Source organism: Maylandia zebra, linkage group LG22 (assembly GCF_041146795.1).
Source record: "Maylandia zebra isolate NMK-2024a linkage group LG22, Mzebra_GT3a, whole genome shotgun sequence".
NCBI classification, from domain to species: Eukaryota; Metazoa; Chordata; class Actinopteri; order Cichliformes; family Cichlidae; genus Maylandia; species Maylandia zebra.
The window spans coordinates 10,302,591-10,328,279 of NC_135187.1; the positions used below are offsets into that span (position 1 = coordinate 10,302,591).

General features: G+C 42.9%; 1 protein-coding gene across 2 annotated transcripts in view; it reads left to right on the forward strand.

Moving 5' to 3' along the window:
* The window catches only part of nedd9 (neural precursor cell expressed, developmentally down-regulated 9), a 41,739-nt gene that overhangs the window by 8,603 nt on the left and 7,447 nt on the right, over window positions 1-25,689 (forward strand). For both annotated transcript variants that reach the window (XM_076879730.1, XM_076879729.1), the window contains exon 2: window positions 13,560-13,943. In XM_076879730.1, coding sequence (XP_076735845.1) covers window positions 13,566-13,943 — 378 coding nt within the window. In that variant the 5' untranslated portion in view covers window positions 13,560-13,565. The remainder of the gene's footprint in view (window positions 1-13,559; window positions 13,944-25,689) is intronic.

Here is a 25,689-nt window from a genome sequence, read left to right on the forward strand (position 1 = left end):
TAAACCACTTCCTTCATCCTTTTAAACAGTTACTCATTCATTTCCACACACATCATTTTCAACGCTTTCCCTTGAGCAACGTCCACAGAGACGTGGACGCGGACGAAGAAAAGCAGAATCAAAGATTCATACACAAGATTCGTCTATGAAAGTTGGTATAAAATGCAAAGACGGCTGATTTTGGGAAAACAATCTGAAGTTTACGATCGATAAGCAAGATAACTTGACATATTCATATGTCATTAAACTTCTTTTTATCAGTTAGGAAAGTTGATATTTATTAATGAAAATATTCCTGATATTGCCTTTTTGGATTTTTTTTCCCATTTGTTGGCCAAAACAACCCATAGCTGTTGGTTATTGAATCTATTTGACATTTCATACACCAAATTATCCATTCAAAAAAAAAAAAAAAAAAAATATATATATATATATATATATATATATATATATATATATATATTAGGGGTGCAACGATACACAAAATTCACGGTTCGGTTCGATACTTTGGTGTCACGGTTCGATATTTTTTCGATACAAAAAAAATGTTCATGCATTTTTAATTTGTCATTTATTAAAATTATAAATATATATTTTAACTCAAAAGTACAGTTTTTAAATTTAACCCTAACCCTTGTGCGCGTTTTTTATTTTGACAGCGAATGCGCACCTGCGGACCACTTATGTGCAGCCCTGGTTATTTAGCTCGTCATATTGCAGCCACAGAAATTATTTTGTCCATGAAACCATAAAGCTGCACTTTCTTTTTGCCTTATAGTCTGATTTGTCATAACTTCTCCGTTTTGTGGTAAGCTTTTATTTGGCTGTCACTTCTTCACCCTGACCTGTCTTATTTGGCTCAGCAGAACTGAAATGCTTTTACACGCGCACTCACATAAGCTCAGCGATTCTCTGCGCGATCAACCTCTCACATGTTTAAGCTTGCTGCGGGAGATTTCACTTGTCATGTTTGCATAGTAAGCTAACGATTAATAAGACGATGTCAGAGGAATTGGTGCACAAATTATCATCACTCACAGATCAGTGCTGTCGCTCTCTATACACAGTTCGCACGATTGCAAAGTGAAAGCAAAAAAACAAGCGCAAATTCAAACGCGACTTCAATATGTCACATATTGACAGTGGCTCACCGATGCCAATGACATAATTACCCAGCTACATTTCTGAAAGAATGCAAAAGCATTGACATATATTTTTCCTACAATAGCCCGACGGGCAGGGAAGAGATAGATTTTGGTAGCCCGACTGAAAAAATCGCTAGCTCCGGGATGTCGGGCTAGCGATATTGCAAGCCCTGTATCTGATTGAGGAATCACTCATCTTTGGAAAAGAGAGTTTATTACAGAGAAATGGCTCTTTCCAAAATAAAAGCTATACTATCCGCTTCTTCTGGGCTATATTCTCAGCAGCATAAGGAGAATCATGTGCTAACAGCTGTCTAAATGACTCGGCTAAAGTTAGTAGCATGCTTGTTGTTTTTGTCTTTGCACTAGGATGATGTCGGTGTAAATGTGCAGTCATATTCGTTGTGTTCCCACTAGTGCTTTCAGGTTAATCTCGTCGAAATGACCTTAACGCCACAACACGGCAAATCTCCATTAACGAGCTACCGCCGATCGCTCCGTGCATGGGGCTAGACGGCCAACACGTTAACGAGCTAACTGCGCTAACACACTAGTTCACACCAATGTAATTGAGCATTGCATGGCACATCCAACATACTGTTTTACTTTAGTCCATGACTCGCTTACCTTCAGGGTCATACGTCACATGAAAACCAAAATAATTCCAAACGCCAGATCTGAATGAGGGTCAATTTGCCTGTTGCAAGAAGAGCTTAACTTCTGTCTCGCTAGCTTGCCCTGTGCTCTTCCTTCTGACTATGCTGTCTGTGTGGAGCGCTCAGTGGATCTGTGCTCGACAGTGCAGCCTAGGCGGAGTAGTCGAACACAGATTCACTGAGCGCTCCACACAGACAGCATCGTCAGAAGGAAAATTGATAAAATAAATTACAAATGTTGTATTGTTCGATACATATGCGTACCGAACCGAAAGCACTGTATCGAACGGTTCAATATCGATACGAATATCGTTGCACCCCTAATAAATATAAATATATATATATATATATATATATATATATATATATATATATATATATATATATATATATATATTTTCGCCTGTTCGGCACTTAATCAAATCCCACAGGCGAATGGGAACCATGAAGAGGCCGCTAGAAAAGCTGCAACCACAAAGTACCTGCAGAGGGTCAGGCAAGTCCTGAGGAGTCAGCTGAATGGTAAGAACAAGATCCGGGCCATCAACACGTACGCCCTGCCCGTGATCAGGTACCCTGCTGGGGTAATAGGCTGGCCAAAGGAGGAGATAGAAGCCACTGACATAAAGACAAGAAAGCTCCTTACCATGCATGGAGGGTTTCACCCCAAATCCAGCACCCTGAGGCTGTACGCTAAGCGGAAGGAAGGGGGCCGGGGACTGGTGAGTGTCAGCACCACAGTCCAGGATGAGACAACGAACATCCAAGAATACATTAGGAAGATGGCCCCAACTGACCGAGTGCTCAGTGAATACCTCAGGCAGCAGAAACCCAAGAAAGAGGAGGGAGACGAGGAACCATCATGGAAGGACAGGCCCCTGCACGGTATGTACCACCGGCAGATAGAGGAGGTGGCTGATATCCAGAAATCCTACCAGTGGCTGGACAAAGCTGGACTGAAAGACAGCACAGAGGCACTAATCATGGCAGCACAAGAACAAGCTCTGAGCACAAGATCCATAGAGGCTGGGGTCTATCACACCAGGCAAGACCCCAGGTGCAGGCTGTGTAAAGATGCCCCAGAGACAATCCAGCACATAACAGCAGGGTGCAAGATGCTAGCAGGCAAGGCATACATGGAACGCCATAACCAAGTGGCCGGCATAGTGTACAGGAACATCTGTGCCGAGTATAACCTGGAAGTCCCGAGGTCAAAATGGGACATGCCCCCAAGGGTGGTGGAGAATGACCGAGCTAAGATCCTGTGGGACTTCCAGATACAGACGGACAAAATGGTGGTGGCTAACCAACCGGACATAGTGGTGGTAGACAAACAGAAGAAGATGGCCGTAGTGATCGATGTAGCGGTTCCGAATGACAGCAATATCAGGAAGAAGGAACACGAGAAGCTGGAGAAATACCAAGGGCTCAGAGAAGAGCTCGAGAGGATGTGGAGGGTGAAGGTAACGGTGGTCCCCGTGGTAATCGGAGCACTAGGTGCGGTGACTCCCAAGCTAGGCGAGTGGCTCCAGCAGATCCCAGGAACAACATCGGAGATCTCTGTCCAGAAGAGCGCAGTCCTGGGAACAGCTAAGATACTGCGCAGGACCCTCAAGCTCCCAGGCCTCTGGTAGAGGACCCGAGCTTGAAGGATAAACCGCCCGCAGGGGCGCGCTGGGTGTTTTTTATATATATATATATATATATATATATCATCTAATCATAATGAGAGTATCCCTTAGTTTAAAAGGCACTTAATCAAATGCAGTAAAGTGTTAAAAGGGGGAATCTTTCTCCTTTTATCTCTGATGCCCTTCATGTTTCAAAGGGGAAAGATGGCAGCCTCTGTTGTTTGGGCTGTGAGATCTTTGTGTGGCGTGAAATCGAAGGGACATTGGAGTGAATCTCCATCTCATTTACTATTCCTATATGTAAAACCAATCAATGTGGCCCTGCAGAGATACCCCGAAACATATTTCACATGTCGGCTAATGCCCCCTGGAGGGATTAGTGCTCTTGTCTCTGGGGGTTACTATGATGCACTCATGTACCCTCACTTGGCATCAGCACCAAGCTTGGAAGTAATCCACTAGTCTCCTTTGCCAAAACTGAGCGTCTGTTGGCTGGAGGCCCCGTGAATACCATTCGTATTCACAGGACTGTTGTACATTTGTGTTGCCGGTGCTCCTCGACCCGTTTAGGTGCAGTAAATTATATTTTCAGGTCAAAAGTCGGTGTCAAGCTCGCAGTTATTCACTGCTTTGCTCAGGCGCTGAGCCAGACTCACGGATCAGTTTCCTCTCATAGCCCTGGATTGTCCTGGCAGAATGCAAAAGCTGCACAAGCCGTTACACTTTTGAGAGAATATCTCCAGTTTCAGTCCTAATTATAGTTAAGGCTCCAGGACCACAGCGAAGGAGTCCAAGATGTGACAAGATAGCACAAGCTCGGTGGTAGCCTGGATCTATCTGGGTCGTGCAGGAGCCAGGAAGCGCTGCAGGCTAAGGAGTGGGTCAGAAACGCAGGAGATGTCAGGTTACCTTATAGTTTGTGTGACAGTAAAAAAACAAAAACAAAAAAAAGACGACTGAGATGAATGGACAGAATAAGGAGGAGCCGCGGGATAACAGCCATTTTACCCAAGACGTTACACAAATTAGATCATTTCCTGTGACCTCACCTAAAGTGGTTGAGTGTTGCAGTTGAGTCCTGCCCACGTTGTATTTCATCACAGTTTTTACTGCTACAAATTACTGTAAGTGCACTCAAAGTAAACAGAGTGGCAGACATACTGCCGCAGGAATGAAGAGACTACAACAATGTAACAAAGCATTACTGTTTTAATAACCTTAACATTAGAAGCAGAAGCTGGGTGAAAGCCACACCCCCTTAAATCCCAAATCTGCATTCAGTGACCTTTTTATCTGCTTTGGGCAGCAAATAACAACTAATAACAGTAACTAATAACATTCTCATTACTATAATGATGAGTCAAATTTCTGTAAACCTGGTGAAGTGAAACCCAAAATCGACAACTCCTAAGTGTACTGGTTCTCCAACAGCTTTATTTAGCTCTTTAGCTTCATGTGGTTATCAGTTTTTGTGACATTTGGACAGTTTTCAGAGATATTTGTACAAGAAGCAGTCGTCCATTGTGTCTAGTAGTTAATAGTAGAAAGAAATGAAAGATGATTTTGACTTAAATAAAGGATCAAACTAGCTTGGCAAAAGGCTTTGGGCAAACTGGAAAAGTACGATTTACAAATGTGTCTGGAAAGCATCTCAGTAATCCAGGTCATGGCAGTCTTAAGAGTTTAAAAAAAACAAAACAAAAACAAGTATCTGGACTTCCTTAAGTTTACCCCCACTAGGGTTTACATATCTGGGACTCTTCACCTTAACTTAAGAACACAGACAGGAAGGCGTCCAGTTATCTTCTTTCTTTTCAAGATCCTAAGATTATTACTTTTCCACAGTTCAGAAGCACTTGAATGATTTATATCGAGCACAATTCTTAGCAAATGCATCTAGAGAGGAGAAAGTAGCTGAATGCAGTGAAAATATAAAAGCTTTACTGTTGATTATGAATGTGATCGTCATCTCCTAAATAAGAGTGAAACTGACATTTTCCAGGGGAAGGCCATGATTGTGACACACTTTTCATCATTCTCTGACTAGACAGTTCAACTGAGATATTTTTTGAGGATCTGAGGTTTGTTGGAGCTTGCGGCGTGGTCAGACGGCATCATGGCGCATCACATCCCATCAAAGCTGCAGCTGCCATGCTGTTGCTGTTTATGTTTTAGGGTGTGGAGATTTCCTCGCAGCTCGTGAATCATAAATGAAGGAGAAGGTGTTGGTGGTGGGGGTGTCATATTTACACTGTGGATACAATAGTCCTTTTTATTCAGCGCTTGGCAGGTTGAATTTACCCTTCTTTCCACATCTTCTGGCAGAATTAAAGTCTTTACACAAGAAAAATGAATGTTTACAATCAGTCACAAAGAACCCCTGAAACAGTTTGTTCCAACCACAAAACTAAAATAAGCTATCGATTGATTACATGCAGCTACAGCGCCCAGTTGCACTGTAACTGTGTCGTAACAGTGTATTGATTTACACTTGCTTGCATAAGATATCAATCATTGCGAAGCTGCAGGGAATGTGCTGGGTCACGTTCCCCTGTGTGCTGGCTTTAAATGACACCGGCCTTTTTCGACAGGATTTTCTCAGAAATAGCCGAGGTGAGATTTCACCGAGCCTGCTGTGTAATTATGTTAATACACGGCCACTGGCAGGGCTTGTAAGGAGGCTGTAATCAGAGGGTCAACCTTCCTGAAAACTGTCCAAATGAAGAAATTACCATGTACTCTGAGCTCTGAACCGCTTCCCATGAGCCCTTCCTACCCAGAACCCAACACACGGCCCATTTATTCGAACTGGCTCTCACCCGCAGCAGGCCGCGCTCTGAGGAACGGCTTGTAAAAGTCATCAGGTCCTCATTACCGTCATTACTATAATTATTTTCTATATTTAACCATGCGAAATGAGGCCAAATGAGCGTGTACAAACCACCCCGGGACACGTGTTACAGTGGTACGGCCCTAATTGTGGCACCAGTGTTCTCACAGTCAGAGCGTACCACTTTTTTTGGAGCAGGTTGTTTGTTTGGGCTGAAAACGTCCTCGTCGCTTTGAAAGCCGAGGCACTCTCATTGCTGTGGGGACGCGGGTTTCTTCTATGTGGTGTGGCTGTGGCAGTAAGGGAATTCAAGTATTTGTGAGCTTGTTTAGCCAAAGCCACCTTCATTATTATTAGACTGATGTGTACCCCGGAGAGGCAGAGCCAAAACCACCCAGAGAGCTCTTACTGAAAGCAAAGGTGGGGCCCTTTTCAGCAAGTGGTGAAATTACGTAAGGTTTTTTTTTGTTTGTTTGTTTTTTTTTTTAAATTTCGGGAAAGGTCAGAACAGGCTCGCAGATGGGATGACGTTTTAAACTGCTTGTGTTCAGGCAAGACACTGATGGGAAGAGGGGAAAGAAAAGCCTTGGTGATGTAGAGGTTTGAGTCAGAGGGGATTCAGACAGACTGGACAAACCAGGACAGACTAATAAAACATACCAGATGGGAAGGAGAGCTGTTTTAGTGCCACATGTTTTAAAAGACAGTAAACAAAAAACAAACATGTGGAAATAAAACAAACCTGTCAGCCTCAACATTAAAACACCTTCCATGTGAAGAAAAGACATCAACCATCTACGTGCCTATGCAACCCTTGCATTGCATTGCAGTGACGCACCCCAATGGTAGTGGTCTCCCTTTTCAAGGCATTGTACCTCACCATGCATTAAAACCTGAATCCCATGGCACTGATCTGGCCCCTCAACTCCCCAGATTTCAATCTAGTTGAGCACTGGAAATGTCCCGGAGCAAGTCAGATACATGGAAGCTGACGTCTGGGTCAAAGCTGTTTAGGCACAGCAAAGCTGGTTGGTCTTTCTACTTGGGTTTAGTCTTTTGACTTTAGATACATTTTAGGGTAGTTTAATTTTAAGGCCTTTTTTGTTTGTCCTTCACATTTTATTCTCCTGTGTAATGCAGTAGCAGCTCTCTGTTTTCTCAGAGTCCAGACCAGAATTTGCTCACTAAAATACAATTTCTTCTGCTTGTGATTATTCCGGTTTGTCAGCAAGATTGCAAGTTACACCATAAAACTCATTAAAGAGGTGGAGCACGGGTCGAAGAAATCACCCATAAAATGTTGTTGCGGCTCAGATTACTTCCTTGAACTTGTTAAACAGGACATTAGCCCTCAGCGACCTTCTGCTTACTGTCTAGCTTTAGCTAAAGATACACTAAAAAGTTGTGATGGGTGGATGTCAAACCTGACACTGATGCTTTTTTTTCTTTGTTTTTTTTACATTAATCTTACATTTATATCATCTTATACATAGACTTGGTAAACTCACCAAACCAACTGTTCAAACCTTCTGTTTGTAAGAGGCAGCCAATGAGAAGAAAGACAGCTAAAATGGCTTGTTTCAGGCAGGTGATGATCTGAGGGGCTGTAGTATAATAAGGATTATCTTAAAGTGATGATTCAAAGCAGGGTTCAAGAAAAACTAAACGTGGAGTTGGGGTCATCACATTAGGTCCGCTCTCAGTGTCATCAGTATAGACTGTACCTAAACAAGGTTTCGATGACTCATCTAAAGCTGTATGCCAATTAAAAGGTCTGAAACTACGTAAACATAGATACATTACATAAACAAATAGATACAATAGTAATACATCTAAGTCACTGCTTCAAGACGATTCAAGGTCATGAGCAGAAATGTGGTACTTGCAATAGGAAGCAGCTGAGCGCCTTTCACCTCGCTGAGTGATAACTTCCTAGAAGCTCATACACATGTGTGTGTGGATGCAGCAGAAGCACCCCTCTCTGACACATGGCAAACACACGTGTTTACAGGAGGATCAGTGGCAAGCGATGGAGTCTCCGTGCTGCGGCTAAGTGCTGTTTATGACGCCCGGTTTAATAGCCGGGTTCACCTGCTCTGGGTGAAGACAAAAACACGACTCTTCCCCTTCTGCATCACTTCAAAAAGGGCCGCGTGTAGCTGGCAGTCATTACAGCCGACAAGCTGTTTGTTTAGTGTGATTAAAGGTCATGTTTGGTGTCTCGCATGACCCTTCACATCCCAAATACCATGCTTGAAATCTGCTGTGGCTCACTGTTTTTCGACTCAGATGCTCTTTAACCGTTCATTGATTTATATCGCATGAATCTTTACAGACAAGCTGCGGCACTCTAATGCGAAGTAAACTGCAGCGTGTGTGTGAAGAGGAGGGTGTGAAAATGTGTCAATCAGGCTGCTTCCTGTTAGGATCTCTGTGGTACCAGGCTCACCACAACGGATGATACATATATTTATATATAATGTATAAGTGTTCATGCTTTTTTTTTCTACAGTATCACAGTCATGTCAGACTTCCGCAGAATCCAGATGCAGAAGTTTACTCACAGCTTCCACTGATCACTAGTTATTAAAGTGCAAATGTTTGCAATGCTTATCAGTCTATTAGTGATCCTGTGCAGCCTCTGGGAGCTGGCAGTGGTACTGTGATTGTGGTAGCTTCTACTATTACCCCTCTTTGTTTTGTTAATATTACCTTTACTTCCTCATGAACTTTTGCATAACTGGAAAGAACAGCAATAGAAGGGGAAAAATCAATATGTTTTAAACTTCACTAACACCTGTGACGGGTGATAAGTGAACATCATTTTTGGTAAAAGGCTGGAGTACCATAGACACTATCACCCCTTGGTGTATGAAATATACTTTGAAGCCTCCAATTTGGTATTTGTGGCTGTTTCAGTCATGAGTTTCTTTGTTTTTAAGAAAACACAACGTTACTTACATGAGAAGCAGTCCTTAGAAACACTGTAACCACCTGTCATCCAAGAGAGCCACACCCCTAAGTTTGTATTACTTTAAGCTTTGATGGCAGTAAAACCAAACGATAATACACAAAAGCAGGTGAACAATCAAAGATGCCACACAGGTATATGTGTCATCATCTTGCCTAGCGACCTCTTACCAGTAGGCTAAAATGACCAGTTTGTGGCGTTTATGCACCTATAATGTTATTTTAATTTCACGACAGTAACATTTAATTTGTATCTACAAAACATGAATATTAGGATATGTTTCATATATGATGATACCATCATGTTGCCAGGCAACCATATAATGGCAAGCTAAAATGACTTTTCAATAGTAGAGCAGGGCTTGGGCTTGGATATTGCTGTACAGCTATTACAGAGAAGCGAATCAGCCACAGAGACCAAAACAGTTTCTTGCAGCAGGCTGTAAACGTTTTTATTTCTGCTGTAAAGTTGGACTGTCTTTTAATAACAGAGTCTGTGGGACTGACCTTTGGAGCCAGGCTCAAGTGGCCACTAGTGGAACTGCAGTCAACTACACTTCTTTGTTGGGTTTGTTTTTTAGCTCTGATGGTTACTGCTTGCATCATGAAATTAAAGTCATAGAGACTTGTGGTGAAATGTGTTTTCGATCTGCTAAAGATTTCCCGTTAGGGTTCATTTATGTCCTAAGATTAGTATTAAATCTGCACCGAAGCCTTATTAAAGCATATGTACGAACTACAAAAGGCAGCGGAGTGTGGTTTAGACAACAGATGCAGGGTGACAGTTCCTGTTGCACATTTTCCTCGACGGGCTTGCATCTCTGCAGACTGAAATTGCTGGGTGTGCTCATACTGGTGGTTTTCAGTACCTTTTTCACGTGAAGGCACGGCTCAGTTTGTGATCGTGCGCGTATGCGGTCTGCAAAACGGGTGCTTTCATTTCGGCAGCTGGTCACAGTGATCACTAATTAGCAGAGACAAAGGAGCACGATGCGTGCAATTCTGTCTGTCGGGTGATTTAATTTCTCTTCTGAGCATCAAACACAAAGCAGTCAACCACAGCAGCAGAACTGGCCTCATGCAAATACCTACAGCTTTGGCCTTAAGCTGAAAGAAGACGACTTATTTAAGATCTAAGTTAAATAAAACCGTGTAGTTTGTCTGCTATGGCTTCCAAATCATCTACATTGTGACCTAATTTAAAGAAAAACAAAAATCTAACCACAGTATGGCTGTATTCATGTCTATCAGATCTTTCATTAGACGGTAGCCACAGCCTTCTATTGCTGATAGAGCAGATGACACCCACAGTAGCCACAAACGACCTAGATTAGTTTTCCTGCTGGGGTCACTTTTTTATTTTACTCTGGCCTTGAATATTAGGCATGCAACATGCAAACAGATCTGCAAAGGACAAGGAAAGATCACGATTCCAGAGGCTGCTCATCAGATATTCACAGCTCTCAACAATAAAATGATAAACTCAAATCAGTGTGTTTGAGCAACCTGTATAATCCTATTTTAAACCTTAACTTTATGGACTCTGGACTTTCAGTAGTAATAAAACTGTAAATATTCAGCACTCTATTGTGCTTTCGACTTGTCTTTGTGTCCAAAGGTCGTCCTTATGGGACACTTGTTTACTCTTTTTTTTTGTGTGTGTGGCTGTTTTAGAGGCCAAAGGCAGTGGAGGAAACGCTCATTCACTGTTACAGAAAATGTTCATAAAAACAACAGTCGCCATTCGTTTTAAATAAAGAGGTCGTTGCACGTGCAAGCGATTAGTTTTAGACTGCTCTGTTTGTGCTTACAGAAGCCCCACCCACCTGTTGTTCTTACCTTGTGTTTGTTAGGGGTAGCCAATCACAAAAGGGTTGTCTTAAAAGGAGGAGGAATGAAGCTAGATAGTTTTCCTTTCTTTTTTTACACACAGAGGATGGAGTGGGCAATAAATAAGCATTATTTTTAAGTGGCATGCTGGTATAGTGTGTTTTCCTTGTGAATCAATGAAAAAAAGCAAACACTTAGAGGTTTAAACAATCTAACAGTAATCAAAAGCTTCAGTTCAAAATCTGTGCTGATCTGGACGGCTGTATTTCCTCATATATTCAGACTTTAATTGGAGCAGGAGCAGTTATCAGCATTTTTGTTTCCTTCTGGACAACTCTTGGACATCCAGGTCTGCTCCCGTTGGATGGCATTGATCTCTAGGGCTCATGCTCAAGCTCTTCGCAGCTAGTTAGGTGGCAGTGGGTGATAGTGAGGGTGTAACTGTGCTCTGGGTGTTGCTGGCTAATGGCTCCGACAGCACACTGAGACAATAGCCAGGGAGGCCCGCCCCACAGAGAGCGAGAGAGAGATAACGATGTTACTAACAGCGAGTTTCACATGGGAACTGCTTGAATCGGGCTGATAGGAAAGAGGAAGGCCGAAGAAGGTTCAAGAAAGCCCCAAAGTAGAAACTGCCACAAAGTAGGCTTCCTTATTCCCACGGTGAACCGATGAAAGGTGAGATACAGAAAGAACAGATCAGAAAAAAGGTGGAGTGGAGAGATAAACAAGAACTGAGTGGCTGTCCTGTGTGGAGCTCTGTTTGGCTGCTTGAAGTCAGTTTTTAATCTAAATGGGCATGTTATCCAAATAAAAATATCATTTTCATCCTCCAATCAGCTCGTTTCATCTCATGTAAATGTAATCCAGCTCAGAAAGATTATAGCTGGTGCTGACTCGGAGGCAGTCAGAGCTACTTTATCGCTACTGTGCCTCTGTTGGTTATTCGTTACATATTTTTTTTCATTTTATCGCTTAAGAAGAGTCATGACTGAACAAATAGGAGGCGTGTTGCTTCTTCTTACTGTGTTATGAGGCTCATCTGACTGGTGAAGGTTTTTGTTCATGAACTGATGATTTTGAGTTATTTTAAGCTGTTATAGAAAGTTGTGGACTGGCTTTGTTTGTCTCTAGTTGTTGAGTTTTTGTACTTTTCATTGGTGGGAGATATATTGTAGAATACAGAGGCACTGCTACAGTCTTTGAGCTTAAAATGGAGGTTGGATTGGCATTTATGAAGTACTCCTTTAATCTTTTTGACCATTCAAACGTGTTGCATAAGCTAAATTTACCCATTCATATGTGTAGGGCTTTAGTCTTTGTACTTTATCCGCCTTACATACTTAACTACATCCACATTAGAATCCCCATGTAGGCTAACATGCATATCTTTGGACTTTTGAAGAAAGCTAAAGTACCTTGGGACCATGTAAGCTCCTCACAGGAAGTTCAACCAGGAAATTTGACTCCAACACGATCAACCTATGAAGCGATAGTGCTAACCTCACTGCACCATCATGCAGCCCAGGATGTCAAGAGCACAAGAGTTTGTGATCTTGACATCCTAGATTCTCTAATCTAATGTGATCGTTGTTGATTTTCTGAAAAGCTAAAAACAAAAGTAAAAACCAGATAATAACCACTCTCCTTTCCCACTTTATTAGATGTTAAAGGCGCACTTGACCAAGCCGCTTATCCACTAATTGTATTCATGGACTTTGCATTGATCGCTGTTGTGCCTGGTAGTTCCCAGGATTTAAAGTTGTGGGCATCAGGCAGTTGAAAAGGAGTATTCATGCTCAGTTAACTCCTTCCGTGGTTGAATAAAGGCTAAAGGAAGAAAGACTGAGGCAATTAGTCTTAAATGCCCCTCTCAGACACAGCGGCACGCTCCGGGGCTTTTTCTATCTCCAAAATCTGCTGTTTTGAGTCATTATCCCTCAACCCTCCGTAGACCTTTAGATAGCTGTGCCCTGAAGCACGAGCTGAGCTGAGAAAATCCCATCAAGTTCAGATTTGGTTTGAAAGACATCTGGTGTGGAGCTGCCGACCAATGGCAGCGCAGCGAGTTCACCAGCATGTCATTCACTGGAGTATTTAAAACCTGGCGTGGCAGACGGCAGTCATGTGTAGTATTAGGTTAGTTTTGATGCTTCAGATAATAAGTGATTGATACTGTTCTCATGATTGTTGCTGGAGCTCGTTAATTCAGCTTCTTCTGGAGCTTTTTATTAATAAAATCCACAAAACTTCTATATGAACGTGTGGGTTTATGGGTGCGTATGTGTATGTAGGTGATTGTTTTTTGTTGTTTTTTTCCTTTGGTTTAGCATTGTGTCCTGCAGATAACCCGCCTGTAAAACCGCCACTGTTGTTTTTCCACTCAAACCTGACAAACAGCACGCAGCAGGAGCGAACAGCTGTTGTAACCACGTGCTTGTTGTGTTATAATTAAGCCGACACGTATCTAAACACAGTCTGACCTTTGCTCCCGCAGAACCTGATGGCCAAAGCGTTGTACGACAACATGCCGGAGTCCCCCGAGGAGCTGGCCTTCCGGAAAGGGGACATCCTGACCGTCATTGAGCAGAACACAGGCGGCCTGGAGGGCTGGTGGCTCTGCTCCCTGCACGGCCGCCAGGGCATCGCCCCCGGGAACCGCTTGAAGCTGCTGATCGGACCCATGTTCGAGGCTCAGTCGTCGGGCGCCGCCGCCGCCGCCCCTTCTCCATCTCAGAGCTATCAGCAGAAGGCTAACTCGGGGTCTCAGGGCCTCTACCAGGTGCCCTCGTCCCTCCAGAGCCCACAGCAGCAGAGTCAGCAGAGCATCTACCAGGTCCCACCGAGGAGTACTCTAGCAACTGATAACACACCAAGCAAGGTGAGACAGAGCTCATCAGTCAATCTGTCAGCTAGTTTGGGTTTCCTTTATTGACTCAGCCCAAGAAAGATACATCACTATGGAGCACAGCAATCAATAGTGACCATCTGATTTCACTGATTAGTCCTCCTTTAAAGCAAAGTTGAGGGGCTCACCAGTGAAACCACCTGGTAAGATGATTGGAGAGAAAAACTGTTATTACTGAGTCGTACTTTTTTCCCCTAATGCGCGCACAATGTTTTGCATTTAAATGCACTTTTACACACTTTCATCTGTAGCAAAGGGTCGCACATTAATATTTATCAGAGCGTCAGAAGAAGAGGAAATAACAAAATGGAAAAGGTTTAGAGTAACAGAAAATGGAGTCTGGTCTGTTCCCCAAACTCTGGATATTTGGGATCACATTGGATTTCTAAGGTAACATCAGCTGTGGCGGGTGTGGGAATGAGATGTGATGGGAAATGGCATTTGCGCGTTTACACCGTGATCCGTGAGGCTCGGCTCTCACCAGCGCGCGCACGGAAAGCAGAAAGGCCAAAGAGGAGATTGCAGCTCTGCCATGCGAAATGTGTGCAGGGTGTGCCGGGCCTGGCGCTCACCACAGATGAGGGTAGTGTTTTTGTGCACGGCTCCCATTTGGCTTTATTCCTGTATTGGCACACTGTGTTCAGCAGAGCCAGTCTAACCCGCAGAAAGGCTGCGAGTATGGAGAGAAATTGTGGAAAAGCAAACAGTACAGAGCTGTTTTTTGGATTTTGGTGGAGCACAGCTGCATTTAAATGCTTTAAACATGGTCACTGGCAAACACACTGGACTTGGTCATTTGCAGTATAGCTATATATACACAATTCTCCAAACAGCGTATCCATGTATTCATCATTTTATGGCCTAGATCGTATATCATTTAAAGTATATATCTTAATTTGCCTGCTGAAAAAAGCATTTAATAGTCTTAAATCACCTAGTTATCAGTTTATCAGTGTTTATACTCATAATTATAATCGAATTATTATTATTTCATTGTCATTTTAATTTCTGCACCAAACACTTTCCTAACTGTGGGGTAATAAGTCTTCTCTTGTGTTCGGTGTCTCCGATACTGCTGAGCCAGCTGAAGCCTTCTTTACTTGCTCTTGTTTTACACCACCAGATGTCTCGTACACTTGATTTAAATGCATTAAACAAGGGTGAGCAGTTAGCATGTCATTACCTCTTTACACATGGAAGTCACTGGCAGGTGTGCGCTAAAATACGACGGGAGGAAATTTCCCTGGTTATTCAAGCGTTTAACTAGTACGAGCATCTCAGACCAAGTCTTCCCTTCAGGAGGTGGATGGTAATTACATGCTGAATGAGCTTTTGATATCCCAAGGGCTATTTCCTTTAAAACAAATCAGCCCCAGCCATCATAGAAATGAGCTAAGGTGTTCATTTTAGTGGATAAACAGGCAGCAGGCGCCAGGGGCTTAGAGGACTCACTGCACAGGAGTTGCTGTGATAAAGTCAGTGGGAGCCAGGGGGCTGTGGGGAGAGACCTGTCAATCAGACACACACACACACACACACACACACACACACACACAGCAGTAGCAGACCTGTCAAGCAACACCTCTCTTTTTCCGTAACAGGCTGCGAGGCTTAGCCGAGGAGCGGTATTAACAAGGCTTTGCGATAACATGGAAAATGAAATGCGCTCCTAATGAGAGTGTATTTCTGTGCCGTAATCGTGTTATTGGAGAGATTATATTAAGTCTTGGACGTTCGACTGGTCCTCCAATCTGCGGTTATCAAAGCGCTGCAATTTTCGGCGGTTGTTCCCGTCTATTGAATAGAAAGATTTCGGCTGCGTGTGTGTCGGTGCGTCATGACAAGGATCCGCTGTTTTCCAGTGCTGTCTGAATCTTGGACAGAAGCACAATCGCCTTCATTCGCCACAGACTGTTCTGTTAGATCTGGTTATCTCTAGTGAAACACTAAAAGAAAGGAGAGATGTTGTTGGTTCGTGCTCACCAATTAGCTTTCCAAGATTTAAGGAGGAGCACCTCCAAAGCTTGAGTAGACCTGAAGCTCTCCTGATTCAATCAGATTAATTTAACCCTGCATAAAACATTTATAGAAATAATCACACAAAAAAACCTACAAGTTGGTTCATTTTCAGGTTTATGGCTAACTAAACAGAACAGTTTGCCTCGGTGGTTGTTTTCACTATAAAATTTTTCATTTCAACCAGTTACTGACCAATTAGAGCAATGCTCCATTTACAGTCATATAAAAATAGCGTTCAGCTCTTTCAAATACTCCATTTTATCCCTTTTCTTAGCAGTAATTAAGAAGCTACTCTATTGTTTAACTGAATTTTATTTGAACTAATGTTCTGTTTTGAAGCCAAAACTCGTGTGTGGTTTGTGTTTTAAATTTGCTTTAATTCTGACAGTGAAAAATAGCTCAGGCTCAGTGTTTGCAGCCATTTATTATGTCCCAAGTGACAGAAAAACATCATCTCTCAAAGCTAAAGGCTGTGATAGAAACCTATAGTTATGTTAAGCCATCCTGGATATACATACAGGCCTCAGGTTTGGAGTCACTGTATGTTTTTGGTAGAGCAGAGACGTTTACTTTCATCACAGCACACTTTTTAAGGGCGTCTAATTATGAAATTATGGTAAACGCTGTTTTAAAAAGAAGAGCCTCTGATTGTTTGCTCTGAGCTCCACGGTGTTGCGCACCAATGAAATCCCGATCGGTCGAACGGTGTGCGCCCTGCGTCAGAGTATTTATGGAAATATTTGTTGCTGATGTGAAACCCCGGCTCTGGCCTTTGCTCTTGAAAGAAGCAAAGGCAGGCTTGTTTACTACAGCGCGTCAGTGTTGATGACAGGCCGGGCTCGCTGACTTATGGCCTCGTGTTGTTTTAACGGCGGCCGTTTTCATGTCGTCACGCGCAAACATGCGTTTGGTTTCCCAAATGGTTTTTGAGACTGATGCCGGCTTCCTAGACTGATAATCCCCTCTCGTATTACTCCGAAGCAGTCATCCCCTCCTGTGGAGAGAGGCCCCCGTATGCCATGAATGTGTCCTCGGAGTGGGGGGCGGAGGCGGGGGGTGTTGCGTGCCAGGCCTGCAGTGCAAATCCAGATTGGCGACTGGCTGTTTTCCCTTTCATGTGGCGTGGGGCTCCGGTATATAAGGCACACTGAGGTTTGGCGCTCGCTGCCACTCTGGCTCTTCGGTTTGGTGCTGCGGCCTTGTCCTTGGGTGACCCTCCTGGGAGGGTGAGCTACAGCCACCCCACCTCCCCCTCCCGTCCCCTCACATAGCCTTAAAGCTGGGTCCGTGTGGGACGGACGCCAGGAGCTCTCGGCCACACAAAGAGCCTCCTCACATGGAAGCCAGGAGCAGCCTTTTATCATGTGGCTCCCAGAGGCCCGTGTTTCATCTCAGCCTTGATTTCCTCCTCCTCCTCCTTCTTCTTCACCATCTCTGAAAGGTGTGTCTGTTTTCGCCCCGGTCACTGTTGTGACTCAGGCGCTGAGGTCACGGCGCCCAGTGATGGGCTGGGTTCAGAGTTCAAATATCTGCCCTTATCTGCTCCTTTCAGGCGGCCTTTTCATTCCTCCCTTCCTGCCTTCATGAAGTCTGCTCCTTGTATAGGCATTTCCTCCTCTCACCACGTCGTAGCCGTAGATGCAATCTGTTCATTGGTGCCGTAAAGAGCACAACAAAGGGTTTAATGTACTCAACACACAACTCAAGGAAGTTCCCTGATAGCGCTTTGTAGACTGCGAGGGTGTGCTCGTGTACCTTGATAAAGCTGTGCTTTTTGAAGTAACCAGGTTATGTGAGAAGAATATCTTGTTTGTTTGCCTCGGCCATATTTTCTCTGCCTAATCACGCGCACGGCAGTCTCAGCAGCAGATAAGTGAGTTATTTCTTCCTGGAGGAGGCCGGCTCCTTCAAACGCTCGCCATTGTCACATTAGTGATGAATCGCTGGCTGGCGAGATTCGACCAAGAGGGCACGACCATAAATCAGTCGCACCAAAAGTAATCTGCTCTGGGGTGAGCGCACTGACAGGACTTTCTCCTCTGGAAAAGTTTAAAGCAGACAGTGTGATAAAGTTGCAGAGGAAGGCCAAGAGAAGACAGGAAATGCTTTCTTGAAAGCATTTATAAAAACCAGAGCTTACATATTTTATCTTCTTTTTTTTTTTTTTAAGCCAGCCAACAATCCAAAAGACCAAAACAGATTCAGTTTCACATCACAGAAGGCAAACAAAACCAGGAGGTATTTACATTTAAGAAGCCAACGCTGGTTTCATTTTGGCATTTTCAGCCACACTAGCAGCTCTTTGGTTTACAGTGTGGGTCTGTCACTCCGCTGCTGGACAGAAATATCTCTCCGACCACGGGATGATTGGCATTAGATCTACTGCAGACATTCGCCTCCCCTCGATGATGAACCCTCATACTTGCACGGCACTTTTCTACTCTAACTGAACAGTCAAAGCACTTTTATTACAAGCTGCATCCAACCATATAATAATTTATACTACATTTCAAGTGCTTTTGAACCAACAAACACTCATATAGTCCAGGGTTCAGTAGTACACAGAAGAGTTTTAAATAGATGCACAGTTTCAAGTAAACCTTTAAAGTGTTTTTTAAATGAGGATAATACACTGACATAAGTGTCCTCACACACACACACCCAAAAACACACCTGTTATATCCTCATTAGATCCCTGTTAGATCTTCGTTTCCGGAGAGGGACTGTGAAGAAGTGCAACAGAAGAAGAGTGTTAAAGTACAACGATAAGCAAACATTTGGGCCGCATAACTTCTAAAAAAGGAGCAAACACATTTTTTCCTTGTCAATAAATAAAGTTACGCAGGTGAAAAGTATTCCATATCCTGGCTACTCACTACTTCACCTGTGAGGTATAAAAAGCTTTCCGCTGGTGAGCACCACCTGCCTTCTTCATTTACATCCAACCAAAGTTTCAGGTCATAAATCCACTGTGACTGTGAGGTGCTGCTACAGCTAACCATTTGTTGTCTCAACAACTTTAAAAATTAACTGCCGTGTTTTGTTTAGATTTTTATTGCGAATTGATTAAAAACAAATGTGTCCACTTGTGCTATTTCCATTCATTTTGGAAGCCTTAGCCTCAGCTGTGTGGGGGAGGAAGGGGCAGGTGAAATAAGAGCTAAGGGACTGTTATGTTTTTTCATAATGTATGGTTTCAAAATCTAAAGTTTGAGGATAAAATTCTGGATATTTTTTTGGGGGGGGTGGGGCCCCAGTTGTGTGTGGGCCCTTGCCCAAAATGTCTCTTGGATAATCCAAGAGCTTAAAAGCTTCCTCACTCCACATTATCCTGCTTTTTCCCAGAATTCAGAGGATTTTTTCCCGGTATATTTTTCTTAGAAAGTAAACACGAAGTGTCGGAGTCATCTTTCGTCTTCTCAGATATTCGTGCCACAGGATTAAGTGCCGCTTTGATCACAGAGAATGAACAATGATCCCTATTAGAACTGAGAATCAGCCCATTCTCTTTTCACGCTCCTCATTAAGCCCGCTGTCTGTTTGGGTTTAGTCGCTCGGACGTGCTTCGGAGACGGACGGCGGCCTCTCGGGATTCGAGGCTTAATTACCTGCATTAATTCGTTTGGCGCTTTAATGGGCTGGTGCAGCTCTGCGTGGCAGAGGGGAACTTTACCAAGTTGCAAAACACATCTCTGTGCTGTGAATCAGCAGGAGCCAAACACATGCAGTCATATACAAAATCACGCTCTTACCTAACATATGACTGATAGCGTGCATGCTTCCTGTGCCCTCAGGTGACCTTCATTTAAAAGTAAGCTAGCGGCGCCGTGCTGACAGAGCTGCAGATAGGAGCAGAGCGGAGATGAGGAGGTGTGAATGAGGAGACGGGTGGAGGAAATTCAATAAAGCTGTTGCTACATTACCGGCGGTGTCATTGTCACCATCGTTTTATACGCCGCGCTGTGGTGAAAAGCCTCATTTGGGTTGTTGATGTTGATGTGTCAGCAGCCCATTAGTGTGGGTGCAGATGGGGGTGGCATTGTGTGTGTGCAAGTAACCAATGAAAGGGTGTGAAAGGATGATATCCGGGGAAGTGTTGCCACACAAAGATGCCATAATTCACCCCGAGGCAGTCAAGAAGAAATGAACTTACTCAGATGAGTGAAGGACAAATCAACATAAGGTGTCTTAGCAACCTGGGCAGGTTTCCAAAATGGCTTTATGTGATCTTGGCTGCAGGAACACAAATATTTTTTTGGAGAAGACCTAACCCTCCTTTGTTGTTTTGACTTTGCCGGTGGCGAGCGGGGTGTCCAAAAACTACTATTTGGGTTTGTCTGAGTCGAGATTAACTCTGCGCGCCAGATGGTTTTAACACAGAACCATCTGGGAAGTCGTCCTGGGAAACCGTTTGGAAAATGACGGGCACGTTCAAAAAATACTTGGCAGGTGATTGAGCAGTCTGTCTATCACTGAGTGTGACCAGCGGAGCCAGCTGGTGAAGCAAACTCTTTTCAAAACCAGATGGGAGAAGAGGGAAGACCTTCGCCGTCTGAGCTCTTCTTCTAGGCCGTCTGCAGGCCCTTAAAGTTATCTTGATTACAATTTCACTTGGAAAAGGAAAAGGCCTTAAAATATCACAAATTTAGCTGGTGGAATCCCCGAAGATGTTGAAGATGACGCTAATCAGACTGTTTGTTGTTAGTCTGCAGAAATGTGAAGAATTAAAAACCAGCTTATTGTTCCTGGTGGTTAAAGTCTGTGCCTGGAAAGAGGGAATAAGATATCTTCTTGAGGTCAATTACTAGTCATTTTAAAATAGCATAGCAAGTATGGTCTCAGTTAAATTGTGTATTTTGTTCTTTAAAGTTGTTTGGACAGGTAACCTGCAACCCACTTGTCCCCCATGACCACTGAGATAGACTCTTGCTTTCAACCGCGAGTTGGTTAAGCAGTTAAGAAAATAGATGGATCTTTTATAGAAGGTCTTAAAAACGTATACTTTTACTTTCCTGTTACCCGCCAACCACATCTGTTCTTCTTTTAGAGAAGAAATACTCTGTTTCAGCCTTATCTGAATCCGTAGCAGCACATTTTCTCAAGAGAAGGAAATACAGAGACATTTTAACAAGCTGATTTCTTTTGCTATTCTCTAAACTGTTAATAGTTTACCTAAAACTTCACTCCAGCTTTGTTTTTTATGCTTTGGAGACCAAACTATTAATATGTGCTAGTAGTTAGTAGTTTGGTTATATCTTAGGATGTGAATACCAGTAAAACCTGACATATATACAGAGTAATTCATTGCCCATCAGTACATAAAACCTGAGAGAGTATATAACAAGCCCATGAGGTAGTTGTTGATGCTATGACAAGACCTCTCAAATGACCCTGAAGTAAAGCTTTAAAGGTCTACCTTCCAAAATCTGATCCTGCCAGCAGGCTAAGTAAACAGGGTCCTGCTGAAAGAGACATGAGTCACTCGCCACAACGCGTAGGAGTGTTAACAAGCCATCTATTTGCCTCCTCTTGCCGCTCGTTTAAGTCGCCGACGTTGCCCTTCATCGTCCATGAAGGCATCCTGAGCTCCCCTCACCTGAGTGGGAACAAATGTTTGCTCAGCGCCCTCCCTCCTTTTGGCTCGGCTGTTCGTGATGTCATCGTTCTCTGAAAGGCCACGCACCGCCGTCATGCAAGCGACAACCTCATTGGATGTGGTAAATATTTGCCCGGCGGCAATTATAGCCGCGCCAAGTGTCCTCAGAGCAACAGCCTGCTGGGTAAACAGAAGGGAAATAAATGAGCAGTGTGCATCTGGCAGAGGCTGAAAGAAGCCACTGATGGGCGCTCAGAGCGATGACATGTACCTGTAGAAAAGGTCACCGAGGTCTTCAGCGGAAACCTCGCTGTCATCTGCATGTGACAGCTGGGTCCAGGCTTCCCTTAAACCCAGAGGGAAGGTAGCCCGGCTGAGTGACCTTTTAAACAAGCAGGAGGCTTGCTTGTTATCTCCTGAGTCTGGTTGCTCTGAGAGATTTAATATGCCTACTGCTTTTCACATTTCAGCACATTTTCACTGGGCAGAAAATAGAAAATATGAAAAGGCATTAAAGCTGCTCTCAAGCCGGGCCAATAGAAAGACAATAAATCAGATAAACCAGATGAATCTTTTTAACCGATGCTACTGCGCTCCACTAAGCTCTCGTCTTTCATTGTCTGAATAGTCACGAGTCCCCAAAACCATTTAGGTGTCGTCTCTAAAAGTAATAATAAAACTATTTATATGTAGCGTGTGTTTAAACTAAGCTTTTAAAAACTCGCAGTACAATAAACTAATGAATAACCTCAGACATTTTATTAGCTGAAGGTTTGCCTGTTTTCAGTGTCGTCTTCCTGCCTTTCGATGGCATTTGTCTCTCCCCATTGGAGAGAACAATCTAACTCTCGTCCTCCACCTTCCCTGTACTGATGTGTTTTTATTAACCTAACAATAACACTGGAGGTAGCCAGCAGGCAGCACATCGTTATATGTCAAAGAGCACAACTTCACTAGACCTCCAAACAGTTTTTTGTCTTATTTAGTATCCAAAGTTACATTTTAGATTTTTAGAAATAGGCAGGTCTTTAGGTTTCTTTAGTATTAAAGTACACTGTAAAAAAACAGGAACCCGTATTGGCTAAGTAGGCTGACATTTAATAATACCAAGGTTTAAGATGAACAAAAGAGCCCACAAAACAAAAACAAAGTGTTAAATTAACAGTAACCCTTTTCCTGCTGGCAGTATCGCTAGTTTTTGAGAGTAATAAGGGGCCCAGATTTGAAAACTTCAGATCTAAGTCATGCAGTAACAAATGGTTTACATCACTTGACTGTGTATGCTTTTAAGCAGATAAAACCTTAAAAATAATCAGTCCAGAGTGAGGAGAGCCAGAAGCAGCTGTTTATTCCTCTTCTGGTTTATTTCAGAGAGTATTTAAAGCCTGCAGTATACGTTTTCAGCTCTGACCCCAAAGGCCTCGCCGGGATGATGTCTGCTGTGGCGCGAGCGCCAACAGTGAACACCTTAAATCACCACGGGCTTGTTCAGATTGGATTCATAAGAACCATATGGACTACTGTTAGTCAGATGAATGGCATTCCTTTCCATACTAGGCAACTCTTTTTCCGTTCCCCTCTCTTTCCCTTTCTTCCACTTGAGTTACCTTTTTTCATAAATCTCTTTTACAAACCAGTTCCTCTGGAGCACTAATCCCATTCTGAGGTTACGTCTCCTACTGCTCATGCTCCGATAAATGTCTCAGGACGAGAGATGCTATTAGGTTATTGTGCTATAAAGTGACTCATGAGTGGATGCAGGGACTGAGGTCTTTCATGTCCCTGGGGACTCGGCCCTTTGCCAGGGAGCCGTGCGTATGGTTCCTATTTTCGAGCCCTGCTAATGAACCCTGTTTGTTCCAGTGTAACGATAGCGTTGCGCGGGGGCAAAAGAGGAGTACTGGGCTCAGGGAAGGACATTCCCAGCATTCCTCCGTCTGTCTGACGCATCAAGGAGGTCGGCTGCTCTGCTGCTTTTAGGAGATGTGAATCAGCCTGAGGGTTTAAGAATGGGGGGATTAGGAGGTGTGAAGGAGCTGATTGCCTCTGACGGGAAAAGAGGAGGAAAAATGTGTTAAATAATTAACAGGGTTAAAAATGTCAAGGGCGTAGGTGAGGCTCGCAGCATGTGTTTGTATTTTGTTTCGTTTTTTTTTTCCCAAGCAGTAATCGTGCCATTATTCCTAAGCCTGTCTACACCGCAGTGTAAAATATTTTAAAGGTGTATTAAATCCTACAGCACCAAATGCTTCAGTTTAAGAGTGTTGTTCATCAATACCAGTGACCCGGTGATTACTTCACCAGAGATTTCTGGATTTAGAAACTCACAGTCCTGCCAGCACTACGATAAAATTCCTTCTCCAATGCCATTTCGGCTATAAAACTATCTTCCATTCTAAAAACTCTCCCAAAGCACTGCTGAAGGTTGACCTATTTTTATTGCTTGACTGAATCACATTATTTTAAGTTTTATTTAGTTTTTATTAGTTGAGCTCTAGTATTGTGGGATATGTGTTTTCCAAGTGAGCAGAGATATAACGATCTCACATGTGTCAGTTGGTCTTGCTTCCATTGCCTAATTCTTCTGGTATAAGTAACAGTTACAGTGAAATGAAAAGCTTATATTACAACAACAAGTTGTTTGTGCAGCAACCTCCACTGCCTCCAGTACTAACCAGTCAAAATACATTTTCCCCTGGATAGCAGTGTTTACCAACCAGTCTCTATGGCCAGCGTTAATTCAAGCAACAAAAAAATCAAACTTCTTTTTGTACATTTTTAATGGGACAAATTGCATTTCTCACTGTTTATATGAGCCAAAAATCAGTTTCATATGTTTAATAATTTTGTTTCCCCTCCTACAGTTTTTAAATAAGTAGCTATTTCAGGGTAACATTAGCTAGCGTTACTTTCATGTTATGTATCTCTATGAAAACTAAAGCAAAAAGTTGAAATCTTAACAAACAAAAAATAAACCCTTTTATAATGAAGTGTTGTGTCAAGACTTTCTTTTACGGTATTTTGAAGTAGCTTTAGGCTAAGGCTACTTAACTTTAGTGCCCCTAAAAACCTTTCCTTAGTATTTAATTTTGTTTTTAGTATTATAAACTGAACTACACAGCATGCTTCATGGGAATAAAAAGGGAAGTTTATGGATGAGAAACACAGCCTTGCTGAGTTTATTATATTCAAATACTTCTTGTTACATTTTTTTTGATGTGGCATGAGTAAGCTAATTCAGGCTAATAAAAGCTAATATTAGCTGCTGGTTTTTTTTTTTTTTTTTTCATAATCAGTAGTTTAACTTTAAGCTTTTAAAGAAAAACTATACAACAAAGGTACAAATAATAAAGCAGTTTCTCAATGTTTAGATAACCCATTGATCTGTTTAGTAGTTGCCTGTTTTACATCCTCATTAGCAACCTTATCTGGTTTAGCTAGTACTGCAGGCTTATGTTAACTGTGTTTTTCAAGCTGTTTTTTAGGCCTGACTATTTCGGCTTCTAAACAAAGACACCGCTGTTTTAAAATTAGAAAGCTACATGATCAAACGTAGCCATTCGCAACTTCTTAAAATATATGACCTTAGTTGCTGTTATGGTATATTTCAGCACTTTTGTAACCATGTTAGGATTTTAATAAGGGAAACTGACTGAATTGGCTGTCATGTCATTTTACAATGGTGTAAAATCTATGTCACCTTTTTGTCTTTAGAAATCTGTTTTGGGCAGTTTGGGCAGTTTGCTGCTATTCTATAGACAATGGAAAATGGCCCCCAGTCATTTTCAATCCAGAGATACATCCGTGCCTGCAATGCTTTCAAAACAGCTGCCTAAGGAGATTTTTGCAGGGTTGTGTTTATAACTTCATTCCCTGGGTCCTTTGTAAACAGCCTGGCACAGGGAGGATGTTGTTAGAAAATATCTGCCTTGACTGTAATCACTTACTATCCCTGGGTCATTCAGGGACTAGAAATGGAAAACAGGAAAAACAAATAAAAGTCGGCACACATGCATGTACAGACGCTTGAGAGTTGGGTGGCAGCAGGGCTGCTAGGTTGTGAGTCAGAGCATTTGTCCTCTTACCCTGGACGACAACTGATTG